The sequence below is a fragment of the Prinia subflava genome, chromosome 11 (genome assembly GCF_021018805.1).
Source record: "Prinia subflava isolate CZ2003 ecotype Zambia chromosome 11, Cam_Psub_1.2, whole genome shotgun sequence".
Taxonomy (NCBI): Eukaryota; Metazoa; Chordata; class Aves; order Passeriformes; family Cisticolidae; genus Prinia; species Prinia subflava.
The window spans coordinates 14850036-14867448 of NC_086257.1; the positions used below are offsets into that span (position 1 = coordinate 14850036).

Sequence of the window (17413 nt, forward strand, 5' to 3'; positions counted from 1 at the left end):
ATTTGAGAAGGAATAGTAAATTCACAGATGGTCGTGCTCCACTCTGAGCCCACCGTGCACCAGTGTTGGGCCCTTGGTGCAACATCCTGCCTGGCAGGACCAGACTGCCCAGGTTTCACCCCAGGGATGACCCAGCACCATCCACCCTGCCTGCAGGCTCTGGGAACTCTGCATTCATGGGATTAGACCCATTCTAGCCTGATGTCCCATCTCTGACCCTGGCATCAGGACTTGCAAGAGTAAGGAGAGCATGGGAGTGTGGATGAGAACACCAAGGAAGAAGAGGTCTGTGCACAGGAGGTGAGGTGAGTGTCTGAGCTGCGATTTTCAGTGTTTGTACTGGCACTGCTGTAAGGATGTTCCTCTAGAAAACCCTCCTCAGGGATACCTTTTAGGAGTAGAAGCTGCTTTACTTCACACAACACAGCTGAACCTCAGCACTGCTGGGGACAGCCCCAGCACTCCCACTGAGACCCTGGAAAGCTGTTCTGTCACACAAACCATGTCTCCATGGACCACAATTGGGAATGAAGCTAAATATTTTCTTCCTCTCTCACAGGATTAGAGCTCATTGATATCTGTAGCATAGTGGAGAGGTGATGCAGGAATAATACCTTGTAAGAATGGGGAGATTTAAGAAATAGGTCTGCATCTAATTGTGACTGCCATCCAGGTGGAAAGTGTCCCTTCTCTGACATCTGCACTCTCACATGTATTAGGAGCCCTACATTTATACAGCCCATGGCACCCTGCACGTCTGAGTGCTGTTGCAGCACAGAAAGGACCCCACAAATACAAGGAAGGAGTTGGCCAGTTGGAGTTTGCTTGCTCTAGAAGACAGATTATCATTAGAGCAAGTGAGGAGGGGGGGTTCATTTTCCCTCCCTATTGAATGGGTCCTACAGCATTAACTTCACCTGTTCCAAGGGCAGGTCTTTGCACCTTTGGCTTCCTGAGCTGCAAAGACCTGTGGGGAGTGGAGAGGTTATAAAAATCTGCTTTAGAGTAAGATAAGGGGGGTTTGGTGTATTTGAGCAGGTCTCTGAGGAGGGGAAATGAGCTTGGGAAGATTCATGTTGCTAGGACAATTTTGCTTGGCCAGAGGGAAATCGAGAGAGCAGAAGCAGGAGTCGGTGGGGAAATCAAAGGGTGATTTGAAAGAAAGGAGTGTGAAGAGCCTGGCTGTTTGTGTTGAAATTATAAACAGGAGTGTGTTTTTCAGATATATTCTTGGGGAAGATGTAAAAGTGGGAGATTAAGTAAAACAGTAAAGCTGTTGAGGGGGAGAAAGGGCTAAGCTAAGCCTTCCTATTGCGTGGTCTTATTTGCAATCCCTGTCTGCCCTGGAAGCATCCCCCATCTCTCTCTCTGTTTATATATGCAGAAAACTCCTGCAGAGCGGGGAGGAAGATGCAAGCTCTCCATCTGGTCTTCCAGACGTTGTTTCTCATCTTGGCACCAGCCTGGAGAGGAGGTGAGCTCTGAATTGGGTTGCCAGAGGGCAGCCTGGCCATGGTACAGGGCTTGGGGGGCTCATGGAGAGGGGAAGCAAACCCAGAGGAGCCTCACTGCCTCATCCTTACCCTGATCCCAGACATGTTGCTGCAACATCCTTGAGAAGCACCAGGTGGGTATGCACACAGCATCTCACCCCAAGCAGCAGCTCACCATGTTCCCAGGCAGAACATTTGGCATGTTATCTGTCACAAAAAGAAGGCTGGAGAGCAGCCTGCTGATCCCATGTTTCTTGAATGCATAAGTGCTGGTATCAGCCCTCACTAATTCTGGGCACACAGGAGCGTGGCTATAGCCTGTTCTGAACTGACTCTGCTTGTGAGGAATGAGGGTCTGAAATCACTGCCCTTCCCTGCATGGAACCCGGGTGGGCTTGGGGTGCTTGGCAGGGGACAGGCTGCAACTGAGGCCCCAGCAATTCAAAATAAACCCAGAAAGGGCACCAGAAAGGAATTCAGATGCATGGGAGGCTGGTAAGCAATCAAGTGTGGAAAAAGTAGGTATTTGGATCATCTGAGGAAGTCTTAGGCTGAAATGTTAGCAGATGCCTACACTTAGGGATGCAGCACAGGGTGCTCCTGTGGTGCCTGGAGCCGGGGTGTTGCAGGGGGTACAGGAGACATGTCCCTGTCCCTGTCCCTGTCCCTGTCCCTGTCCCTGTGCCCACGTGGCCCCTCTTGCAGAGCAGACCCCTGGACACAGGGTTCCTGCTGAAGAAGCACGTGTGCCAGCTGATAATGACCAGCATCACGACAGTATTTCAGCATTCACTGCTAAATGGTTCTGCCTGGAAAATTGCCTCGAAAATGTGTTTCAGGATGTGCCAGATAGTCTCATGCTAGTTTCTCAGCCAAAACCTCCCATGTGGTGTCCAATGTGATATCAGTAACTCAAAGGCAGGGGAAAATGAAGCCTCTATTTGCTTTCAAGCAATTTATTCTCCTTTTGTCTTTTTACATCCAGCAGCTAAGTAAATTACAGGCATGAATGTACTAAGGGCTTTTAATTTTTTCACTCTAGTTTCTTAGCCCCTGGCAACCGAGTAACAACAAAAAAAAAGAGATATAATGAAAAAGTACTAAAGCCTAACTATAATTTTTAATGATTAAAATCACATATGATTTTAACTAATTAAAAGTAAGAGGACCTGTTGGAGCACAAAGAAACAGCAGCAGGCTTCAGAGTTCAAGTAGCTGTAATCAGCTTCAATTTCACATTAGAAATGAAAAGAGAAAAATTTCTGCTGGTGATGACTTTGTATTTCTGGTATTCTTCATCTTTCTCTTTTTTCAAGGTGCTTTTAATTTTATCAGCTTTAGCCTTAATTCTGCTTTTCTGTTTCTGAGCTCTCGAGGGTTATCCAGCCCTTTGAACTGATTTCTGCCATGCTGTGTGTGAGGTACGGTGGTATCTGGAGAGATTGAGATGGAAGATCTCTTAAACTCTTTTTCGAGGAGAGCTGCAGCACACAGAAGTTCATGGGTATTTGGGAAGTCATAAAGCTCAGAATTATCTCATGTCCTAATGTCCAAGTCAGAAATAAGAGAAGCCCAGCTATCATTTGTTTCTCAGGTGCAGGAGGTCTTAAAAATGTAATTCTGAGCTCTAAATTCTCATACAACAAAGCAACTGCTAGGCTTACCCATATCCTGGTATTTTGGCACCTTTTTTTTAGGATCCAGCCAAAGTTTCAAAGACAAAACTCAGCTTGGAAGAGGAAAGGAAATAGCCACTTCTATAAATTCTTTCAGCTTCTCCCTGCCCCACCACAACACATCTCTCAGTAAATCACTGCACACCGATTTCTGTATTTAATGGGGAGAGTGGAGCCAGCACCAAAGTCATCAGCACACACAGAAGGTTTGCTGGAAATTCTCAAAGTGCAAGGATTCCAGAGCAAGAAATCTCCTGCCTCAGTCCTTCCAGATAAGCTTAATATTTCAATTGTTACAGTATTTATTTCAGGTATTCATTATAAGGTTGGAACAGCTGAGTTTGGACAAATCACAGCAATTTCTCACAAGACTTCTATGTTGGGACTTTGGGTAAAGTTTTGACTTCCATGATTACATGAACACCTGTATTGAATTCAGTTTTCTGTAGTTCTCAGCATGAGATATGCACATGTAGGAGAAATCTCTTATGCATAACCTAGAGGAAATTCCTTTTCCTTTATCTTCCTGCCAGGCAGAGGCCTTCACCGTCCCTGTTCTCTGCTGGATTTCCCCTACTGACACCCCAAGGCAAACAACAAGGCTCCCTGGACCCTCCAACACGACGAGGTGGCTGCAGTTGCCTGGTGTCAGAGGGGTGACCTCTGCAGCCCGGCTCCTGGGAGGATGCAGCAGAACAATGCCATCCTTGTTGGCGTTCACTGCAATCCCTGTGCTCAGCCCCTGCCTCCCCCTGAGCAGCACTTCCCCCCACGGGCTCACAAAGAGCCCCATTCATCAGGGACCAGCAACTGGTTAGAGTCCTTCTGAAAGACAGCAGGACGTGCCAGCTCTGCCAGGGCTTGCTTTAAAATGTTCATCCTTCCTCGCTTGCTCGAGCCTAAGGCCACCTTGGCTGACTCCTGTGCATGTGGAGGGGTTTGAGGCTCTAAGGACCTCAAAAGGTGTTGGAGGGTTGTTCCATGGGGTGGGGAAGGGGCTCCCTGGGTCAGAAAGTCCTGTTGAAGTGGTTACATCTTGTGTGGGAGCTCACTGACTTGTGTCCCAGGAGCTGCTTGGTTTCATGCCCACACTCCTCCCACGGACAAGCTGCTGCTCAACCTTGCTGCTCTGGATGGGGTGAACCTTCATTGCATTTCCAGCCTCAATTTATTCATGGTTGGTTTGCTCTCATTTGTTCCCGTGCCAGCACTGGCCATTAGCTTTAAAAGCTCTCCCCAGTGCTGGATTTAGTCATCTCAGTGTGTGTGCAGGGAACGAGCAGCTCCTTGTGGCTTCCATTTACAGAGGATGAGACTGAAGCTGCTTTAGTTCTCCCATTGCAGAGAGGAAATGCTCAGTCCTCCCCATTGCTCTGCTCTTCCCTGGGGCTGTAAACTGAATTTGCCTGCTGCGTCAGGCCAGGAGGGATGGTGGCAGCCTGGCTGAGCCTTGATGCCAAGGATGTAGCTGCAAAAGCAAAGACTGAGGTGGTCGTGGTGGTGCAGTCAAGTCAGGAGAGGAGAGATCCCAGTGGCCTTGAACTGGAGCAAGAGTTGATTGTGGTGGTGATGTGAAAACACTGGAGCATTAAAAAGTGAACACCTGCTTAACCCTTGGCAGTTGACCTTAATGTAGAGAGTGGGACTGCCCTGATGTTCCTTGTCTCCCTCCCACATCTCTTTGTTCTCCACTCTGTCCCATGTCCCACCTCTTCTGCTGCCACTCTCCTTTTTCTCTTTCTGAGTCTTTAACAGTTTTATTCTGGACTATTCTGGGAGGCTGGTCCGAACCTAGAAAGGTGATTGCTTTCCCAAAAGTCACCCCCAGAAACCACCAAATGCTCTGAAGGCAGCCTAGGAAGATCTTGAAACAAGTTTAAGCTGCTAGCTGTGCTTACAGGCTGCCAGGTGTTTTATCTGGGCTTCTGTTTGCCTGTGAATTGCCTCCCACTCTTACCAAAATCCAGAAGTCCCCAGGATGTTCCCTGAAATTTTGGCTCAATCTAAAAGCATGCCTGAAATTAATTATATGACACCCAGTGAAACATAGGCCATCACTTCTAGTACACACAAATACAATTTGGAGCCCATTACCTGAAATTCAGACCCCTGACACAACCCTGGCCCTCTCAGACTTGACAAGGTAAATCAGCTGCTCCCAAATTCCTCCTGTCTTCCCGTCTTGCCTTCCCTTTCATGAAACCCAGCAATAGTCAGCCCCCAGTGGAGGTGGTTTCTGTGGCAACTCTAAAAGACCCTTTGGGTGATCCTAGAACTGCACATCTTCCCACTGAAAGGACCAGGCACTTTAAGGAAAGCAGTAATGGACAATCATAAATCGCTGTACGTTTCAGTAGCTCCCGTTGCTGCCTGGGAGATGCATTTGTCACCTAGCAACGACATAAGGTGATGAGGAAATAACAGCATGTTAATCTAATGGCCACGAGTTAACATCTATCAGGGAGCAGCCTCCCAAGTGCACCAATGAGGTGAATATAATTGAGGAGGAAAGAGACACCAAACTTTTTATGCAGTAAGTAGAGGAGGAGTGAGCAGTAAGTAGAGGAGGAGTGAGCAGAGGTTACCTGCATGTGTGTGTGCAAGTATGTGTGCATGTATCTGCTCATGGGAGAATGACAAAAACCTGGAGAAATCCCTCAGGCTGGAGCTAGCCCTCAGACACAGCTGTCCAGAAGATGGGTCTCAGCTTTCAGAACCCAAAGGCAGCAGTACCACAGCACGAGGGTCCCACCCCACCCTAAATTTCAGTGCAAAACTCCTCTGGGTTATTGGTGTCCAGTCCTGACTGTCTTAGAGCAAGTGCTGAGGCTCTTTATGACATTCATGTGTTCCAGCTGCTCAGCTGATCATGGGCAGGGAGAGTTTTCCTGCTGAACAGCAGCTCTTCTCAGTATTGGAATCACTCCTGAAGCAAAAGACAGGGATATCCAGGGACCCCCTTCAAGCCAACTCTCTCTCCTCTTGACATCATTACAGGGAGCACAGGATCCAACCAGCAGAAAACATCAAAGTTGGCCTCAAGGCCAGGAGCTGAGCAGTGACAGAATTCAATCCTTTCACTTTTCCTCTGGAAATAGATCCAGAACAGAGGGTACATGCTATTTTTCAGAACCCGGAGCTCATTGAGGTACCTGCCCCCTGAAATACTGAGGCTGTTCCATTTGGTGGCTCTAAATTGAAAGTACCCTGGGTGCTGACATGAGGGAAGTAATTGTGAGAGGAAGAAAACTGAAATTAGTTCAATGATGGATGACCTCATTGAAGCCTGAAATTGTAAGAGTCACACAGTTTCCAGCAAGGCTGTGCACAACTTTAAACTGCAGGAGCTTTTTCTTTAAGAAAACAGCTAAGAAATTGGTTTGGCAATTTACTGTTGGGCAGCACTGGAAAGGATTGTTCTGAAGCAGGACAGCATGTTCAGACCATTTGTATTGTGTAGCACACACACTTAGCACCATCATGAGAGATGTTTCTCAGCAGGCATCATTTCAGGGGCTCACCTTTTATTAGTGCTGAGCTGAAAGTAAACATTAGAGAGCACCAGGGCTCCGCCTGGGCTTATGCAAAACTTGAACATTAAATGACAAACCTGTGTTGTGCATTTATATCACAGTTGGTTAGACTTCTTGACCTTTCAGCTGAAGCAAAGCCACAGAGGTACATCCCAAGAGCAGCTGGGCTTTGTCAATCATTACAGAAGTAATGGCATCCCAACATAATGCTTAACTCTGGAGTGACGACTAAACATATTCATGGCAACACCCTTTGTGTTAAAATCTGGAAGAACCACAGTTAATGGTGCATTTCAGCCACGGGCTGTAAACTTCAGTGACAACCTATTACTGACTGCTGAACAAACTGGGGTTGTCCCTTCTGAGGGGATCAGAGCTATGGTGCAAACCATCTTCCACCCCTGTTTAACCACATCACCTGGACAGCTCCATAGGAATTGAATGTGCAGTGAAATTTTGTGTCCCTTGTAAGAAGCATTGGGGCTTTTTCAGCTGCATTTTCCTGGCAAATGCTGACAGCTGCATAACACCAGTACTGGTGGTGGCTGTCTCAGGCTGGGAAGGATTTCCTTCATCCTTGGTGCAGGTTTGAGGTGGTAGGCACAGTGCACAGGGCATGCTTAGAGCTGCCTCTGCTTTTTCTGTAATGCCAATATTCCATCTGAAGTCAGCATGCTGTGAAAGTGTGACCCCACTGCACGGACACCAGTGGCTTTTTATTTGTAGCAGGTCCTGTTAAATGCACCTGTGGGTTAATATGGAACTAAACTTCAGCAGCAGGAATTTGTGAACAGCTATGAAAATACTGAAACAACTGCAAGGTGCTGACCTTAAACCAGTGTTCCTTTAACTCCTGGTAGCTGTTTGTGTCCCAAATTTGGTCCCTGGCTAGCGGTGACTTCTGAGGCACAGGAAGCCATTGGGTAATGTGTTCTCTGGCTGCAGAGAAGTTTTAAAAGCACCAAATCACAGAGGGTAAAACACTGCTGCAAACAAAGCCCTTCCAATGTTTCTTCCATTAACAATGCGGAGACCTGGAGCTTTGTGTTTAACTTCATGGATCACAGCAGGAACTGGAGTTCTGTGTTTAACCTTCTTCCAGGTAACCAAACCCTTCACTGGCATCAGGCTGATTTTAGGGATTTTGTGGGGGGAAGAGTCCAACTTTTATAGAATTTAGTCATCAGCTTTATTATTATTATTGTTGTTGTTGTTGTTATTTTGTGAAAGATTTTTTCTGAGGACCTAATGAATTTGGGGAATAGTTAATGCTCACAAAAATTCCAATTAATCCAGAGAAAACATTCGTGCCTTTGTCCTTTATTCTGTCTGTGGCTATTGAAATGGAAGAGCTTGGGGCTTCAGCAGCACGGGTGGGTGTTTGGCTGCTCTGACAGATTCCTGCCTCAGAGCAGATACACTTTGCTGCAGTTTAACTACTCTAAGGTGGCTCTGCTGAGCTGGTTTGAAGGATGATAAAAGAGAGTCCAGAGGTTGTCATTCAGCCATGAAGAATACTCAGGATACATGTAATCAAAGCAATCAGCTATCTGCTTTTGACTTGTTATTTAATAATCGGTTGAAGTGCAAAAAAAACCCAAAAGAATTAAAATATTCTGCACCAGGGTGCATGTGTGACATGGCAACTTAGCTCAGTTTTTAAAGGACACATCTGGAAGAGTTGAAGCTTCTCTCTTTTTCTCTATTCTTCCTCATTTGGGTTTCAGCCTCTCGTGAAATTTCACAGATAATGCTTTATATGAAAGACTTACTATACCTGAAGACATCTGGTGAAGCTAGGGGCTGAAAGACAGTGTGTGCACAGGATCAGACATATTATAGAGATTTGGGGGAGGATTTCTTGCTGTTTACAGTGACTTGAGCTTTGAATAACAAAAAGAACCTGTTAATTAGAGATTTAAAATGAGATCTTTCAGTTATGCACATTTGATAAAAAATTCTAATTCGGAAAAGAGCCTTCCAGTTTGACTCAAAAACCTCTAAGTTTTTTGGATATATGCATAGGGAAATCCAAAGTAATTATTTACAAATTACATTCTAATAGTTTTTCCTGAGAAATAAATCTAAATTCCTCTATCTTGTTCATTCTGCTTTCCACTGTTATCACAATCCTGTACCTGATCTGAATTTTTTGTAGCACTATTGGGCAACTGTAATAACACACCTAACACCAGTCAGCCAAAAAAATCTATTGAATTGGATTCAATTATACTGATGAACTGCTCTGGTTACTTTTTGCACAGATAATATGAAACTGAGGCTAAGATCAACAAGGCTTGCAAAAATAAACTGGCTTGAGCTGAGAGTAGAAAATATACCTGAAAAACAAGTTTCAGGTTCACATATTTGCAATACCTGAAACCTGACTCTGGGAATGATGCACCACTACTATCTGAAAACAGGAAAATGCTGGGTAGAGCACACTTCTGGTCAAAACTGCTCCAATTTGCTGCTACATTCACAATTAGTTCCCCAAAACACAGAACAAGCATTTGGTTATGGGGCATTTTCAGCAGTTATTTCTGAACAGCAGACACCAGTGCAGTAAGCAGGTCTCAGACTCAAGCTGATGTTTCCCCGCTCTTGTCTTTCCCTCTTTCACATCAAAAGGAATGCTTTCTCCTTGGCCTAGCTTTCATCTGCAAGCTATTGAATTTAGTGAGCTCTTGGTGAGGTTCTCTGCTGGTTTCAATTTGAGCTGGCTCAAAGCTGAGACCCACAGAGGCAGATCCCTAAGGAGAGGTCTGGTTTCAACCCTGCAGGACCAGCACTTGTACAGCTCTTCCTCTCCAGCTTCCCACTCTAGGAACAGTAATTAGACTGGTAAATTGTAAAAAGCAAAACATACCTGCCCTCTCTGATTTTGTGTGTGTTTTCAGTCAGCAGACTCTGGGTCGGACTGTGAGCTTGGTGAGAGGTGAGTGTGGCTTCATTCTCCCACCCGTGGCTGCCCCACCCCAGGCTCTTTCAGGGGTGCTGAGCTCCTGCCTGGCACACCAGCACAGCAGAGGAATGAGCACTTCCAGGAAAAGGCCATTTAGGGTTGGGGCTTTTTCAAAAGAGGAAATGGAGGCTGTCAACCCTTTGGATTTTCAGCAAAAACACTGGTGGCAGATGCCAGTGTTGAAAGGCAAACAAGTGGCAGTCTGCTTCTTGCATCATCTGCGTTGCTCCCATCCACACAGAGAAATTTTTAATGGGCTCCCTTCATGGAAGAAAACTTCTCAATCTTCTGCTTACTGATGGTGCTTGACTTTGTGTTGGTAGATGTGCTGGGGTGGGTACAGCAGGCCCCTCATGCCAGACTGGAAGTCCTTTTTATTCTTCCCTTTTTAGGTGCGTTGGACAGAGGGATGAAAACTTCAGCAGCTGGTATGTGTGGTAAGTTTCAGATCTGCTTTAAGGGGAAAAACTGGCAAATAATATTGTTTGATGGATATATGGAGAGAAAGGCATTAAGAAAGACTGATAGCTAGAGAGCATTGCTCCTGGGCTGTCCCTGTGTTCTGTCTTTACAAACTAATGGAAATCATTTATCCATATCCTTCTCACTGTACGCTGACAACTGAGCTGGGAAAAGACGATGGATGAGTTCAGGGAGAAATGTTTGAATTTCCAGCCAGCACTCGCTGCTGAGCACTCAGGAGCAAGACATTGGTTTCTGGAGACTTTGATCGTGTCCAGCGTGCTGGTGAGGAAACCGCAGCATTGAATGGCTATTTGCAGAAGATGTTAATGAATATGTTAATTTGAAGACGAGCAGCCATCTGTCGGTGCTGCCCGCAGATGGTGCCGGTGCTGTTCCTCCCCTGCTCTCTCCTTAGGTTGCCGGTGCTGTTTTTCCTGGCCGTGCTCGTGTCCTGCGGGATCTGCTGCTGCCTGCAGTGCTGGCTGAAGCGGCGGGGCTGCCTCCCCCGGCGCACCCTGGCTGTCTTTGCCCTCAGCAGCTCAGATGCCTTTTGTGGTTAGTCCTGTCCCTGCTGCAAGGTCCTGCTGGCCCTGCTGGCCTTCCTGTGGTCTATCCATAACCCAGTAGAAAGCAGTGGGAGCTGGGGGCAGCCAGGGGCTGTGTTGGTGGGGAACAGAGGGGTGCCCAGCTCTGGCATCCTGGGGACATGTCCAGACCATGGACAGGGGGGCTGAAGCCACATCCACCTTTCACTGAGCCATACCCTGGTGCTGTCCCTGTGTGTCCGTGTGTCCTAAAGGTGCCTGGCTGGGGCTTGGCCAGGATAACACTGGAAGTGTGTGGGACTTTCTCCTCAGTGCCAGGCCACTCAGCAGCCACAGGCTCTGGGGTCAGGCAGACCTTTCCAGCATGTGTCCCTCATTTCTCACTCAGGCAAAGCTGCCTAACTTGAGCCACCCCAGTAGACAGCTCAACTGGCTAACACACCCAGGGGTCTGTCAAAAGATTCTCCTGGTGGGTGCTGTTCATTGTGGCAGCCACCCTCGACATTCACCCAGGAGCACCCAGATTCTGAGGACTGGGCTATAATAACTGTGTAGCATCCAGAATTGACCTGGACTATGGCCAGCAGCATCAGCAGGCTGAGCCAGACAACATCCCTCCAAGAAAAATAAAGCTAATCCTGTCATTAGGCTAAGCCCTTCCTGGAGGACATATTACCTGCTTTCTGGGTGGTCACAGACAGTGTCTCCAGAGGGAGGACCTACCCCAAACCCACCCAAATTCCTCTGTCCCAACTTCTTGTATCTGGAATTTGTGGTGAATGACTTTGTGATGCCATCCTTCAAAAATTACATCCATGCCTTTCTTGTTTCCAAGTGGTTTGGCAGCTCCTCCTGGGCTCACCCCTCTCACTCCCACACTTGCCCTTCATGCCTGTCTGCTCTACATTGTGACTTTGCTTTTTCCCCAGCTACTGAAGCACCTCCATGCCCATTCTCTGGATCCCTGAACCCCTGCATGACTGCAGAGATTTCCTCCTCTCCTGCCCCATGCTTCAGCCTTGGGGGAACTGAATTGCCTCCCTCTTATGAGGATGTTATGAAGGAAAACAAGCTCTAGACACCACATGCTGACTTTCTGTGATTCTACTTGGTTCATCAGAGATCTTCCATCATGTTAAAGGAGTGTGAGATAAAGTCAGCCCTTTCCACAGGCTGGCCGAGAGACTGAAAAGCAGCACATATTTCATCTGAACCTGAAAGACAAGACTAAATGCAACAGAATAAATGGCAAAAGTATGTGTCAAATCTGTCACAGGAGTTCAGCTTGACATTTTGATATCTCTGGATTTCAAGAAGATTCCTCAAAGGCATGCCTGCGTTTGGGGTTTCTGGCACAGCCTCTAGATTTATCTCTCTATCTGCTTGAGCTGGTGCAACCCCTTGTATTTTAGGACCAAATGTTGATAAATTGCTTGATAGTTACTTCTCGAGCTTGGGCTGCCTCCTTCACTCGGCGCTGTGCCAAGAAACACCCTCTGGCAAAGTCATGTTGTTCTAATGCATCGCAATGCAATCATGCCACTCTGTGATGAAGGATTGCTCGCCACATTTAAAATATTTAGCACAGCGTATCAGATTTGTCTCGTGCAAAAGGCAGCAAATTTATGGCCAGAGAAGAGAAAACAAGAGACAGGGGTTATGGAGGAGTAACAATGGCAGGAGCTGGTTACAGAGCATTAAAAAAAGTCAGTTTGTTCATTTGAGTTGTTCTTAATTTCACGGTGACTGTCCTCAGCTACTCTTGCCCTAGCATTGCAGACCAGAAGGCTTTGAATGGCCCAGGACCCACACGGAAGTTCCCCACAGACATGAATTAGGGGCTTAGGTACTTAGCTACTGAAATTTATTGGGATAAAGAATGCCATTTTCTTTGAGGTGATCACTGCAGACAGGATGGAGAAATACCTTAAGAAGCCATCCAGACTGCCTGGTTCCCAAGCAGGATCAGCTCAACCAAAGTCATTCCTTGGAGGTATTAGTCTCACTCTTCTCAAATGACTGAAGAAAGATGCTGAATTTCCCCCTTGGCTGGATTCCAGATGAAAGCAAAGATTCCCCTTTGTTTGTCGTGGGCAGGTCACTGAAGGCTGAATTCAGCCTGCCTGACCTCTCTGCCTCTGCTCTCAGTGGCAAGGGCTGGGGACACAGTCAGACCTCTCTTGCTGCAGAGGGTAATGTCACCCCTGTCCCATGCTTTGTACTCCCATGGGGCCAGGAGCCCAATTTGGGCAGCGGAGTCCATCTGGGATTAGAATCCCAAAAGATTAATGGAAGCCCACAGCCTGCCTCATGGAGCACCTCCTCACCTGTGGAGTGAGGGTAGCACCAGTTCCTGTGCTCAGGAAGGAGACTGGGAAGATAAATACACTAAATGCATTGATGATGATGATTCTATGTAAGTACATTTTCTAGATAAAGAATTACAACATATTTGAGGAAAAGAATTATTTGCCAGCACCACTGCAAATTATCTCCCTAAAATCTTACTTTGGACGGAACTTTAATGATTGACTCTTGTGTGAAAGGAAATAAATGTTACTTGTAGCCAAATGAATGTTTGTGCCAGCAGGCTAAAATATTACTGGGTTTATTAATAAGGAAAATCAGCAAGTATAGACTCAGCCAGGGGAGAAATCGAGCAACTTCAGAGTGTCCTCTTGCTGGCTGAACTTAGTAAGAATTGCAGGTAATCAGCATCTCTCAGGATCAGCTCTTTCATGTACATAACTGCTTCCACCACTCAACCCCTTCAATTTATGCCCTGAAGCATGAGATTTGATTATGTTTGTCACTGCAGCTTGCATAGCCTGTTAGTGGGCATTAAATCAGCTGTCACTTGATTCCCACCTACACACTGTTTGCTTCGGTGACCCCTTCACGGCAGAGAACTCCACAGGTTGTCTGCATTATGTGCTGCATAAAACATTACTGCCTCCTGCTTATTAATGGCTTGGCTCTAAATAAATTGCTGCCTTTAATTCCACTGAATGTCACCTTCTAATCAGGTGGCTGAAGAGGCTAACAAGCGAGGACTGCTCTGTTTCAATGCCTCCAATCCCTCTGCATCCCTCTTTCTCAAGGACCAGTGATTACCGTGGTGGTAAATCCTTCCCCAGCCACCCAACAGAGAGCAAGCAAGACTTTCAGTACACAGAAACATTAGAGGGAACGGGTTTGTTCCCCTGCTACTTGTGTGCACTCAGTTTCACATTTGAGGGGCTTTAATTATGCACAAAAGGAATCAAATTATTCCGTCAGAATTGTGGCAAGTGGCTCAGAGTAAAGTAAGCTAGTGGCTGTCACAAAATCAGGCTCCATCTGGAGCCACCAGTGTGGGAGAACCTGTGTGCTGTGGTACCTGTGCAACATGACAGGAGCTTCCAAAAACTGCTGAAAGCCAGGAGGTGTCTGCAAAAAAGAGCTCGTGTAGGGTTGCTCTGGGAAGGACATGAACTAATATTGCTGCTGGCTTGGGGCAGGGAAGTACCTTGAGAAGGGGCTGAGGGCCTTGGTGCTTGGCTTCCTGATCACTGGGATGGAGAGCACGGGTTTCTTCCTTCTGCAAAAGCATTTTGGTGGCTCCACCAACCTATTATTCCCTAGGGAAGCTGCTTCTCCTGGCTTGCCTCTTCCCTTCTGTGTTCTCCAGCAGAATGGACAAGGTTTCTGCAGACCTGTGCTCCCTTTCTTACATAAACAGAGATTTTTCTGGGTAATTGATATTTTTATAAGCACTCAGCTCTTAACAAAGGGAGTTAATGCAGTTTGGCTGATGTTTCCAGATTTGCAAGGAAAGAAGAACCATTTCCTTACAATTCATCACCTCAGGAATAGGGTTCACCTTGGAAAAGCACTTTTCCTGCTGTGACTCTCTGGCTGCCACTCTTCCTCTGACTTACACTTCCTGCTGACTTTGAGAAGAAATGGCAAAAGCTCTAGAAAAAGGCAGAAAACACTAGAAGGCAGATGTGGTTTTGGGGGAATTTGTCATCGGCAAGACTTGTGGGGGGAAATGGGAGCAGTGCAGAGGAGCCAAATGCTTGGTGACCATCTGGAAGAAAAAGACAAAGGGAACGTGGTGAGGCACGTGGCTGGACTTTCACCTCTGCAGATTAAGAGCTGAATAATAAACTCATAATGTGGCTCTCAGGCAAAATAGAGCAAAACCAGAAGTAGCTGAGCCATAACAGGGCATCAGTTTGAAATGCCAGGAGAGCTGGACATGAAAGATGGGAAAATAATTTGCATGCTCATTAATTTTTTTTTTAATTGTCATCAAAAATTCTGCATTATGGGCTGAAGACTTCTGCACAGGGCGGATGAGGACAGGGCTGGGGACAGATGCCCACTCTCTTTGGGTCACTAGATGGCACAATTCTGGCTCTTTTCTTCCTCGCTCAAAGGCATTTTACAGCAAGAACCCAGCAGCCGCAGGGAGAGAACAGTTCTCGCTGCCGGAACGGTGGCTGGACAGACTATTTCAGTCATTAATCACTTGCCCACAGTATTTAACAGATGCAGAAGAGCAAACTGTGGGAGTCCAGCCCCAGCTGAGAGAGAAAACCTTGCATTCTTGGTGGAATTTTACTTTAGTCTCTTGGAAAGTTTATGAAATGACTCTAAGTAGATGTGTCTAAGCTGGGACAAAGTCTTCAGCTAGTGAAGATGCATTGCTGCAGGTGTACCCTGGAGTCTGAGCTTTGTAGCTACCAGCAAAGGTCTAGGCAGCCTCCAAAATCACTCCCCCATGCCCAAGGGCTGGTTCTATTTGTGCTGCTGCCTTTTGTGTGTCCTTGCAGGAGAGCAGTCCCCTCACAGGAATCAAAGCACTTGGCAAAACACCTTCGGAACAAAACCTGGATGCGGGTTAGTGAGATGCAACACTCAGAGGTAACTGTGTTTATTACATCCCACTGATGGTACAGCGTGTAAGAAAAACACAGTTCTGCACTACTGCTCCTGTCTGCTGGAAATATTTTTCAGATCTACTGAATTCGCACCAAAATTGCACAGCAATGTCTGTGAAAAGGCAGGAAATACATATCTTGGGAAACATTGATACAGTAGGAGATAGCCTAGTTCACAAGGTCACAGTAAGAGTGAGCACTAAGTACAGCTGGAGATGGTAAAAGCCCTCATGAGCAAGGCTGATCGAGGCAGGGAGAGGATGAGATGCTGCAGGCAGAAAAGGACAGCCATTGCAGGTGTCATTTTTTTATTTCCCTCACTTGCCTGTATCAAAATGGGAAATCAATAGCTATCTGTAAGGCATGGAATCAACTTAGCAAAGATCTTACCTAAACACTTTATTGTTTTCCACAACCTGCAAACAGACAGATCCCTGGCAGAGTGCACGGAGCTGTCAGGGGAGAGGACAACGGGGAGCCCCAGTTCAAGGGGCAGGCACACAGGGAGGAAAGGTGCTACTCCCAGCTCTCAGCTCAATCCCTGACTCTCCCTGTGCCCTGCGAAATGAAGACTGTGGTGCCCAAACATAGAAAAATACCCCTTGTAAGCTAGTGAAAATATGGAGAAACCTAAAAAGCTATTGGAACTGATGGATTAAATGTTGGGCCTCATCTCAGCTGGAAATTGCAACTGAGCAAAAAGCCTTGGTAAGCCATCAATGGCTATCAGCAGGGGAAAATCATCTATTGTCATTTCTAGTGAGCTGCTGCTGAATGGAATGCAGGTAGCTATTAAAGAAATACCTTGATAACTGAGCTCACCTGATACATCTTTAGCCTTCAGGACTGGTTGTGATTTTGAAAGAAAAAATAAGTCCTGTTTACTTTCTGGGAGGTTTCTTGCTAATGAATATACAATTAAAGTAGAATAGATCTGCACTGTGACCTCATAATGAGCTAATGAGGAGTGAATCCTGCAGTCATGAAACCAGTGGCAGTATTAAATCAAACAGGGATTAACAATGAAATATTAACAGCTGACCAAAACATCAGATAGACTGTCAGCAGAGTTTGAATAATGAAGCAATGCAGTACTGGACTGGTTACAAAACATTAACCTAGCAAAACTAAGAGTTGCTGTGACCTTTTCCTGGTCCTCTTGTGCAGGAGATAGGTCCTCAAAACCTACCATAGAGTTTGGCTAGAACAGAAGTATTATTAAGGAATTAACTCTTATTCTATACAGATCCCGAAGAAGAGAGGCTCACAAGTGTTAATGCAATATTCCTCTTCATATGCATAGAATATTTGTACATAAATTCTTTGCATGTGAAGTGTATTTGAGGAGGATGAGTTAAAGAACTATGTGTGTGCTCTATTTGTGGATCCCAATGAGGAACATAGGGCTGAAAGGACTAAAGAAACTAACCCTTAATATTCACCCCTGTCAGGGCACAGACATTCAGTGCCCACTGAGCCACTGCTTGGTGTGACCTGCATGTTGCAAGCCACAAAACAGCTCCACCACCTTAAAACAGGCTGAAGACCATTAGGACAAAGGCCCAGAATTCTCCTCAAGCGCTGAACAAGAGAAATCAGTGGTCTGAGATTTGTAATTACACCTGCATTTCTTCTCTGCTAAATAAGAAATAAATCTTCACTGCAAAAAATAACCTTTGTGCCTAGAAAAAAGCTATAGAAAACAAGAGCAAGAGGCTGGCAGGCACCCCTGAGTGTTTGTGGGGAGGGATGATGTGCTGGCTGCATAGGCTGGGGAGTTTTTGGTTCAGAGTTGATGATGTCTTTGC

At 46.3% G+C, this 17413-nt stretch overlaps 1 protein-coding gene across 1 annotated transcript; it reads left to right on the plus strand.

Moving 5' to 3' along the window:
• The first annotated feature begins 7621 nt into the window (after positions 1-7621).
• Positions 7622-13233, plus strand: TMEM207 (transmembrane protein 207). The gene is made up of 5 exons (XM_063408253.1): positions 7622-7804; positions 9603-9640; positions 10060-10104; positions 10548-10687; positions 11607-13233. The coding sequence occupies exons 1-5, from the start codon at positions 7709-7711 to the stop codon at positions 11753-11755; spliced, it is 468 nt and encodes a 155-aa protein (XP_063264323.1). The 5' UTR covers positions 7622-7708; the 3' UTR covers positions 11756-13233.
• The last annotated feature ends 4180 nt before the right edge of the window (positions 13234-17413 follow it).